This window comes from Prosopis cineraria, unplaced genomic scaffold, assembly GCF_029017545.1.
Source record: "Prosopis cineraria cultivar Desert tree isolate PC_DT_omini unplaced genomic scaffold, ASM2901754v1 PC14, whole genome shotgun sequence".
Taxonomy (NCBI): Eukaryota; Viridiplantae; Streptophyta; class Magnoliopsida; order Fabales; family Fabaceae; genus Prosopis; species Prosopis cineraria.
In genome coordinates, this window is record NW_026555345.1 from 8,840,185 (window position 1) to 8,851,520 (window position 11,336).

An 11,336-nucleotide genomic window follows, 5' to 3' on the forward strand; every position below is an offset into this window, starting at 1 on the left:
ATGTTAGACATGGCTGTTTTATCTATCTTCTTGTGTTTTCCTTCTCATGTGCATTTGCTTATAGAAATTATGAGTAACGACAAATCAAAAGCTACATGGGATACAAAAGCAGCTGAGATTTTGATCAAAGAATGTGATAGATGCTCAAATGTTTAGAAGCAATAAGAGAAATAACTCTATTAAGATGATATAAAATAAAAATCTCATTTTATATCTCTCTCAATAGTCACGCTTAGGAAAATCTCCAAAAGGTTTAAAGGAATGTCTTATTAATCATGATATGCTAGCTTCAAGGTTGCTAGTCATATTTATAATGCTAAATACAATTTAAAAAAAAAATCTAGATAACTATCTAAAATAATGAATAAAATCTAGATACCTAGATAACTAAATAAAATCTCCTAAAATCTAAAATACTAAATAACATTTAAATAGATAAAATACTGAATCTAAATAAAATCTATAGAATGAAACAGAATTTGAAAAAATATCTAAAAACTAAATAAAATACTAAATCAAATAAAATTAATGCTAATTTATCTTCTGTTGCTTCCTTCTTGAATAAGTCTGAATTTTATCTGGAAGAATCTTATCAATACCCTATCTTGAAAACTCAACTTGTCCTCAAGTTGAAAAGAAGGGAATTGAGCATGCAATAGGTCGTAGTCCTCCCAGCTTGTTTCTTCCATAGGTCGCTCATACCATTCCACCAATAGTTCAAGCGAATGATGATGAGTCCATCTATGACTCGATGAGGCCTTACATGTAGCTCAAAATCTGCTGATAGTGGTAAGGAAGCTGGTGTAAGTAGTGGATCCATCCCATGAGTTGGGTGTATAGGGTGAATACGGGCATCAGCTGGCAGTTCCAATTCATAAGCTACTTTCCCAATTCTTTGAAGAATCTTGTAGGGCCCAAAGAAACAAGGTGATAATTTTTCAAACTTTCACTTGGTAAGTGATTGTTGGCGAAAAGGCTGTACTCGCAACTATACCACGTTGCCTACAGCATACTCGACTTCCTTTCTATGCTTGTCAACATAAGCCTTCATTCGATCTTGAGCCTTGTGTAGGTCATCCTTCAGAAGTCGGATCATTGCATCTCTGGTCTCAAGCTGATCTTCCAAGTTAGCTACAGGTATTTTTCATTCCACATAAGGAAGCAGGGGCAGAGGATCTCTCCCGTATACCAGCTTGAAAGGTGAATGGTTGGTTGACGCATGATGACCTGTGTTGTATGAGTATTTTGCCCAGTAAAGAAACTTGTGCCAAGACTTGGGTTGCTTATGGGCAAAACATCGCAGATAGGCTTTAAGATTGCGATTGACCACTTTTGTTTGACCATCTGTTTGTGGATGGTAGGCAGTATTCATCTTTAACTTGGTCTGGCTTAATCGGAATAACTCTTGTTGGAACGAGCTCATGAAGATAGGGTCCCTATCAAAGACAATTGAGCGAGGTATCGCATGTAGGTGGAAAATTTCTTCACAAAAGATTGTGGCGACCTTCTTTGCAGTGTAAGGAAATGAAACAGCAAGAAAATAGGCATACTTAGTTAAACGATCTACTACCACTAAAATAACCTCAAACCCACCAGACTTTAGAAGATCAGTGATAAAATCAAGGGAGATGTCCTCCTAAATTTGGAAGGGTATGGGTAAGGGTTGAAGAAATCCGACTGGTGCCAGAGTTTGATACTTACTTTGCTGATAAATGGCACAATGTCACACATATGCCTTCACACCTGCTTTCATTGCTAGCCAATAAAAATTCTTTGAGAGATACTTAAATGTTTTAAGAAAATCGTCGTGCCCTCCAATAGTAGTAGAATGGGCTTCTACTAGTAACTTTGGTCGCAACTGTGATGAATAAGGAATGACTACTCTGTGATCATAGAAAAGTTTTTGATTAACCAGGTGGAATCTAGGTCAAGAAGTTGGATCTTTTTATAAATCCTGCATTATTTCATTAGTGAAGGGATCCAATGTCAACTCAAAAGAAAGGTCATCCAACTCAAAAGCAAAAGGTACTACCATTTGAAAAAAATCTACATGTTGTGGACACCTTGATAACGCATCAGCCCCCTTATTTTTCACCCATGCCTTATGGATGATAGTAAAATTAAAGGGTAAGAGTTTGATGATTAGCTGTTGTTGAGTGTTAGTTGTGATATGTTTTTGTAATAAATATTGAAGACTAGTGTGATCTATTTTGACCCCAAAAAAAATGCCTCCCAAAGAGGTAATGGTGCCATTTTTAGATCACAAGAACCAACGCTAGGAGTTCACGATCGTAAGTGGACTTGAAGCGCTTGGAGAAAGAGAATCCTTTACTGAAGTACATAATAGGGTGATTGTTTTGCATAAGTATAGCCCCAATTCCTTCTGTGGATGCATCGCATTCAACTATAAAGTCTTCCTCAAAATTAGGCAACTGTAGGACGAGGGCCATCATCAATGCACGTTTAAGGCGATTAAAGGTTGTCTGAGCTGGTTTAGACCATAAGAAGGCATCCTTCTTAGTTAACTTAGTGAGTGGATGAGCAATAATCCTGAAATTATTCACAAAACACCTACTAGGCCTAAAAATCCACATAATTCCTTCACATTTTTAGGAGTAGGCCAGTCACCTATTGCTTCCACCTTTTTTGCTTCAGCTTCAACTCCCTGGGCAGAAATATTGTGCCTTAAGAAGGGAATTCGTGGTCTCCCAATAAAGCATTTTTTTAAATTGACACAGAACACACTTTCCTGCAGGGTTTGCAAGACAATGTGCAAGTGATCTCGATGCTGTTGGAAAGAGGAACTGTATGTCAATATATCATCAAAGAAGACCAAACAAACTTTTGCAAATAAAGGCGAAATAAATCATTCATGGCTGCTTGAAAAGTGGCTAGTGCATTAGTTAAGCCGAAAAGCATGACTGTGAACTCACAGTGTAACGTGAGTCTGAAATGCTGTTTTGTAAATATCCTCAAGTTACATCCTAATTTGATGGTACCCACATGTAGATTTAGTTTGGAAAAGTAAACCGCCACATATAGTTCATCTAATAACTCATTAATGTTGGGAATTGGATACTTATCTGGGACTGTAATGCTATTCAATTTTTGGTAGTCTACACAAAAATGCCAAGAACTATCTTTCTTTACAACCAATAATACTGGGTTGGCAAATGGACTGGAATTGGGATGTATAAAACCCTTTTTTAATAATTCTTTGACTTGCTTCTCAAGCTTAGCCTCTTGATAATGTGGGTACTTGTATGGTCGTAAGTTGGGTAGGTTAGCCCCAGGTAGTAAGGGAATATTATGTGAGTGATTTTTAAATGGTGGCAAGTTTGGGGGTTCTTCAAAAATAGATGGAAATTCTGCAAATAGAGGTTCAGGGTTGAAATATGTAAAGGGTTTAAAGTCAACGAAAGCTTCTATTTGTTGCATTGAATTAAATTGAACCTCTCTAATAGTGTTAAAGACTCCTTGTAGCTTATACCTCTTGCCATTTAACCATAAAATCATAAAGAGTTCATTCCAATTAGCTTGCACCATATAAAGAGATGCTAGCCACTTACTGCCCAACACCAAATCAGCCCTCCCAAGGAAAATGAGAAAAAATCTTCTTTAATAGTCAGCTCTCACATCTTTACATACTCGATTATTGCAGCATATAATATTGTTATCTCCAATTTAGACTCCAAATGCAGCCTAATATAGTATTTAATGAAATTTCAGCCCCTTCAGTTTGTAAATTCGCATTCTCATCTTCTTTGAGTGGAGAAATGACCTCCTCGTCCTCTTTCATGATTTTCATGAGGGAAAAAGAGCTTCGACAATGGTGCCCAGGACAAAATAGGTCCCCACAGCGAAAACATAATCCTTGTCTCTTTGGCGCTACTGCTCAACGTCCAGGGAAGAGTTCTTGAGTGATGTCGTATTTGAAGATCTAGGCATAATGGGGTTTGGTGTTAGTATTCTATGTGAGTTCGACGATGAAGAATATTCAGAGCCTCGGTGGTTGCGTGCGAGAGAGGAAGTCGGGTTGTTGAAGCGGGTTTAGGTCTGGAACGAGTTGGGTTTGGGTTTGCTAAGACCCACTTTATTTTCAATTTCCAGCACTAGACTCACTGCTCGGTAGACCAATCTTGGCTTATGGATGTGTACGTCCGATCGCAACTCCTCCTTCAACCCATTCAGGAAGACGCCGAGCAAGCAATGCTCCGGCCAATTCTTCACTTGTGCTGAACGTTTTGTGAATTTTATGCAATAATCCTATACTAACCCTTCTTGCTTGATGCTACAAAGAAACTCGCTTGGATTTTGGTATTCAAGGGGTCCGAAGTTCTCCTGAAACGCTGCCATGAGTTCATCCCAGTAATGGATTCTTTTCTCATGACTGATCCAAGCAAAAAGGTCCAATGAATCACCCTCTAGTGACAATGATGCCACATCCACCTTCTCTTCCTCAGGTGTGTTATAGTATTTAAAATACTTTTCAGCCTTTAAAATCCATCCTCTTGGATCACCTCCATTGAATTTTGAAAATTCAATTTTAGTGCGATGAAATCTGGTGCGTCTGCGGTTTTCTTGCTCATCTTCGCTCTCTTCATCTTCATAATAGTGTCTGCGGTGTGTATCTCTAGGTTTCTTGATTCTAGAGGTTTCAAGTGCCTATACCTTTTCTTTTAATAAATTGAGAGTTTTAAGTTTTCGAGTGATTGCTGCTAATTGTCTGACGTGAGTGAATTTGAATTTTTTAGGTCATTGTTGGACAAGTTGTTAGAAGGATTGGTTTCTTAGCCAGTATGTGTGTAATCAATGCCAAATTGATAGATGCTCAAATGTTTAAAAGCAATAAGAAAAATAACTCTATTAAGAGGATATAAAATAAAAATTTCATTTTATATCTCTTTCAATAACCACGTTTAGAAGAATCTTCAAGGAATTTAAAGGAATGTTTTATTAATTATGATATGCTAGCTTCAAGGTTACTAGTCATATTTATAATATTAAATACAATTTAAAATAAAATTTAGATAACTATTTAAGATAATGAATAAAATCTAAATAATTAAATAACTAAATAAAATCTCCTAAAATTTAAAATACTGAATAAAATTTAAATAGATAAAATATTGAATCTAAATAAAATCTAAAGAATGAAATAGAATCTAAAGAAATATCTAAAAACTAAATGAAATACTAAATCAAATAAAATTAATGTTAATTTATCTTCTGCTGCGTCTTTCTTGAATAAGTCTGAATTTTATCTGAAAGAATCTTATCAGAGAATGCTTAGATCAAGTTCACAAAGGGGAACGTTAGGGGTGTGCATGTAGCCCGATTGCCCAATATGCCCGCCCAAACCCGATAAAATTTTGTCCAACCCGGCCCTAAAAAAAGTTGCTCGACATGACTTGGGCATGTTTGGGCAGGCATTGTTCGGGCAGGGCCGAGCCACGGGCAGGGTAGCATGCCCTGCCCATTTGGCCCAGCCCGAGTACATTAATATATTTTTTAAATTTTTTAAAGGGTCAATTATATTAACTATTAAGACTTAAGGAAAGATGAAAAGAGGAATTGGGAAGAAGCTTTTTGTAAATTAAAGTTTACTCTGTGAAATTATTTTTTTTTCATGATACTCCAAACTTTTGTAAAATTTATTGTTTTTAATGGATTATTGTAGCTATTATTTTGGATTGCATTATGGATAATTTCACTATGTGTCAAGACTTATAATAGTTTTATATTTCAAGTTAGATGTTGAATTATAAATAATTGGATATCATAGTTGTTATTTTGTATTTATGGTTTACATTTTTATGAATGTTATTTTGAGTTGATGGGCTGGGTCATTGTTGTTAATTTATGATAGTTTCATTTGAAGTTAATGGAAAGGAAGATTATTTGATGGGCAGGGCGACCCAAAGGTGCCCAGCTGGCCCTGCCCAGCCCAAGTTAATAGGACATTTTGTGGGTAGGGCTGGGCAGCGGGCTACATTTTTCAGCCCATGCATCCTTTGGGCAGGGCATCGGGCAAGGCCTTGCCCAACCCAGCCCTGTCCATGTGCACCCATAGGGAACGTAAAAGAAATATCCTTACATTTGCTCAAAAAAAAGGGGAGGGGGGAGGAACTACCTTTACAAAGATTGGGTGGAAAGCTATTATTTCTGGATTCACCGAGAAAAATATGACAAAGGACAATTCAGAAACAAGTGGTACAACCTTAGGAAAGACTGGACAACATGGGATAAATTATTTTCCAGAGACTGGTTTTGGGTGGGATAGTGCAAAGAACATGGTAGACACACCAGATGAAGATGATTGGTGGGAGAAAAAGCAATTGGTATGAAGTAATTAATGTGAAGTTATTAGTATTATCTTTCTTTTGTGTAATTATTTCATATTGATTACTCGTAAACATGCAGGAAAATCCCCAATATACAAAATTTAGGTATAAAGCACTTCTGTTTGCTCAAGAATTGGCAATTTTATTCAAGGATGTGGTAACCTCTAATAGTGTGGATGATGAAGATGATGCGTACTGTACATCCATTGCCAGTGATTGTGTAGACCTAGAGGAAGGATCAGGGAATGGTGAAGAAGATCTTCAAGGTGCTCCTGCTGGACCAGTTAGCCATCACTTGCGAAATATGAATTTAATTACTTCATATGAGGCTCTAAGTGAAAGAAACACTAGTAAGAGGAAAAGGGTGGGATATTCTGAATCTGAAGGGAAGAAAAAGCAAAAAGTCACGGCTTCAGAAAAAATAGCTGGTGCAGAAAGAAGTAGAATAGATGAACCTAACAAGGCTAGAAGAACTGCTGTAAACACCCTTATATTACCTGGAACTTCTGCTGCTGAAATTATGGCTGAAATTCTAACCGTGTAGGCTATTATGAGTGATATTGATTTGTTGGCACGATTTGTCATCTTATGATGTTCGAGCCTGCGCGGAAAAGTTTGTAGCATTGAAAGGATATAAGAATAAATTCAGTTTGTTGAAATGGTTGAAGCATGCAGCTTACAACCCATTGCCATTTGAACATAGCACTTGACTAGAACATTTGATCATTGTATTTGAGTAGAATTTGAATTTATGCTTTTGTAGTAGTCATATTAGAGTCGGAATGCTCATATGTGACTACCAGTTCTGATACTTGAATTTACTTTATTCGTAGCGTTTGATCATTTGTTGTTGAATTTCATCAAACTCACAGGTTTAAAGAATTCACGGCAGATTGGAATGTGAAGAATTCAGATGAAGAATCTGTCTTAACTCTCCATTTTATATGATGATATGAAAATATTAGGCAGTACATTATCTCGTATGTAGGTAAAGAGCCATGTAAACCATACCAATTTAGTTCACAATTAATTGAATATGTGTATTTTTTTTTTTTATAAAGGCATAACTTTAGTTCCTAACTATTTTTCAACAAGCATTGAATAATTTATATTATTGAGTGATATAAAATAAATTATTAATTATTCAAAACGTACAATCCAGCAGCTTTGTTTAATTTGACCGAACAGAGGTTGATTTTTTTGTGTGGCCACTTGAATTTTACTGTACCTTCTCCAAATCTCATCTTCTCTCTCTAACCCTTCATCTTCTCCAGATGTGAATTGCATAACAAAAACTAAATGTGAAATAGGGACCGGACTAGCAATGGGTTTCACAACTTTTCAGAAAGCAGACAGAGAAAAGAAAAATCAATGAAACAATATTATATTCCAAGAAAAAGGAAAGACCCAGAAATGAAATAGTCTGAAATTTAGGATGAACTATAGAGGATTACCATCAGAATAAGCAAAGCAATGGAAGATGTGGGCCAAAATAATGAGGCCCAGAATGGAAGATGTTTGTATAGAAGCCCATAGTGCAGTCTCTGATTTAATTACAAAAGACCGGATTGAGAAAGAGAACAATGAGCTGGCGGATATGAGAGATCATCCCAGAGAGCACGAACACTGTACGGAGGGCCGAGCGGCAGAGAAAATGGTGGGAGCACCTCCGGCCAATAATTTAGGTGGATCAGACTAAATTGGATCAGATTTAATTCAAATTAAACTTATTCAGATTAAATTTAAAGTATTTTATTTTATCAAAAAAACTTATATAGTCAAACTCAACTTTAATATTTTTGAGCTTCAAATTTATTTGGGCCAGCTCGATTACTTGAAATTTTTTAAAATGTTTTTCTCTATTTTTTGAAAAAATTTTAATTTTTAAGTAACTCTGTTAAACATAAAATATTATTTTAACTTTAAAAAATTAAAAAATAAGTTGTCAATTTTGTACTTAAGTAACTTTATTACTATTTTGTTGTAGTATATGTAACTTATTCATAAATATTTTCACTACTTATAAATTAATGTTTTAGTTATTTAAATATTGTTCTTATCATATCATATATCAATATTTTATATATTATAATTAAATTATACTATTTTAATTATGATCAAGTTAATCATGATTATATTATTAATTTAAAATTATTGTTTTGATTAATTTAAAGTTTGTAATAAATTTTGGTAAACTGTACCTTTTATTTTTAATAATATGAGAAAAATAATCATCATTATATTATATAAAAAATCATTTAATTATAAATAAAATACTATTTTTTAATTTTTATATTGTTTAACCCCTGCACATAAGAGATATTTACTCTAGTTTATTATTAATTTTTAATCAAGTATGGCATGGATGATAACCAAATAATTATTTAAGGATATTATTTTATATATTATATTTATCTAGTAGTAAAGTCAAGAATTCAACATGATCAAATTTTATTTTTAATTTCATTTTTTACTTTAAAATTAATTATCTTATTTCACAAAAAAATAAAAAATATATATTTTTAGATAATCAAATGATATATAGGACTCAAAAAATTTTTAAAAAATAAGTGGGTCTTAAAATATAAAATAAATATGAAAATATAATTTAAATATTATTTTGAGATATTTTATTGATTAAAAATAATAAAAATATAAAAATATAAATATTTTAACTTTTTTTAAGAAATAACTACAGTGACGCACTTAATTATATGGCATTTTAGTATAAAATGACATAAAATTTAAAGAATTAATTAATATTTATTATACTTTATAAAAATATTATTTTTATTTAAGTACTCGAGCTGGCTAAAATAGGCCCGAACATAAAAAATATTATTTTTTGTGCGGTTTTAGGCTAGCCCGTCAGGCTTAGCCGAAATTACTAGCTTTAATTTAAACAATACAATGATAAGGCATAGTACCAAAGTGCTCAACAAATCGTTATGTTTTTGCAAGGATGAAGGTATACGAGCAATAGTGTAAGGGAATTAGAGGTTCAATAATTTTGTTAAGAGAACTCTTCTCTCTGTATCTCTTCTCCTTTGAATTTTTTTCTTCTTTTTTAGGCCATATACTCTGAATCTGTTATCTATGACTGAACTTTTATCAACATATAATAATATTATACCCTTTAGAGTATTATCCAACTAAGTATTTGGTGGTTTTTTTTTTTTTTGCCTTGATTATCTATTGAGTTGCAGGTGAGCTTGACATAAGGTGTGTACATACATTGAGAGATCCAGCATGGTGGAGAACTCTAACCTTCAATCACTATTAGCTAAAATCAAAAATTTGAAGGAGTTAGGTAACCATAGGGACTTTAACTACACTAATCATATGGACCGAATCGAAGACACTTTAGGGGAGATGGCGAACTCTATTTCAAAGATGTCGTGCAATCTTAACAATCTAGTTCAACTCTCTGCCTCTAGGTCTTCTAACTTCAAGAATGTGGTCACTGGTGAGACTGGGAGTTACCAACCTTTTCAATTATGGCAAGTGAAGGTAGACTTTCCCAAGTTCAATGGTTCAGAACAGCTACAATGGTTTTTTTTTGTTGAACAATTTTTTAACTACTATGAAACTCTCGATGCTCAAAGAATCATGATAGCTGCTATACACATGGATGGAATGGCAATGGCTTGGTTCCAAATGATACAAAGGACCCATCAATTCTCAAGTTAGGCCACACTTGCTAAAGCCATAGAGGTTTAATTTAGGCCTATGAAGTTTAACTGCCTTAGGACCCAGTTGTTTAAACTAAGCCAAAGTAGATCTGCATATGAATACCATACTCGATTCATGACTCTAGCTAGTCAATTTGAGGGTTTATCGGAGGACGCCCTTCATAATTGTTTTACTAGTAAGCTCAAGGAGGAGATATGCTGAGAAGTAATTGTTAGGGAACCCTTACCCTAATTAGTGCTGCAGCATTAACTTGGTTATATGATGAGAAAGGCAGTGATTCAGTGGGGATATCATGAATGTGTTAGACAGGATGCTTACCTAGCCTTAAACCTGTGTTCCTTCTAACACGAGATCATGCATTACTACTACTTAAAAGGCTCCTTTACCACCGTTACTGCCAAAACACAATATTAAACTATTAACATTGATCAAGTGATTGACTTCTGTGGAGATGCAATTGAAAAGAGATAAGGGGCTATACTATACATGTGATGAGAAGTTCATGCCCAACCATCATTGCCAAGATAGGTAATACATGTTGCTACAATCTGAGGATGAGGGAAAGTCTACAGGACTAGTAGAGATGGGTCAATCTTTTGAATCTCAAAATAAGCAAGATGAAACTCTAGAACAACATCATTGATCATTACAAGCTTTGCAAGGGTTTTCAGGTAAGTGCACCATCCTTTTCTGTGATTTGATTTTAAGTATTGATGTATTTATTATGTTTTTGGATGGAGGAAGTTCTGATAATTTTGTGTATTCGATGATCATAAAGCATCTCAAGTTGCCCATTGAGAAGGTACCTAGCTTCAAGGTGGTGGTTGGTGGTGGAAGCTACTTACAGGGACATAGCATGGTTTGCAACTTATTGCTAATCATTGATGCTAATTAGGTGAATGTCTTAGTATATGTTCCTGAAGCTATGGGGTATATGATAGGACACATTTATTATATTTTTTTTATATCAATTAGGACTATTTATAAGGCTTTATTATCCCAAACTGCACATGACATTGCATTAGATTTGAAAATTTGCCTAAGTGACTAGGTTTTGTGTACTAGGAATATTTTGATCCAAAAATGAACTTTTGACAAAATATATGAGAAAAATTAAAAAAATTATTTTAAAGTCAGAAAAAGAATGGTCAAATTAGATTTTACAAATTCATGTTATTTTGGAAGAAATTAAATAAAAAGTCAACATTTTCTCAAGTGTACTACTTTGACTTAGTTTTGAGTCTGCATTTGTGTGAAAGCCTTTATATGATTTTGTGCACCTTTAGATATTTTAATAAA

General features: G+C 34.2%; 1 protein-coding gene across 1 annotated transcript; it reads left to right on the forward strand.

Moving 5' to 3' along the window:
- Positions 1-5,025: 5,025 nt before the first annotated feature.
- Positions 5,026-7,157, forward strand: LOC129292000 (uncharacterized). The gene is made up of 2 exons (XM_054929495.1): positions 5,026-6,341; positions 6,424-7,157. Exons 1-2 carry the CDS (start codon positions 6,006-6,008, stop codon positions 6,886-6,888), a joined length of 801 nt encoding a protein of 266 aa, XP_054785470.1. The 5' UTR covers positions 5,026-6,005; the 3' UTR covers positions 6,889-7,157.
- Positions 7,158-11,336: the final 4,179 nt, after the last annotated feature.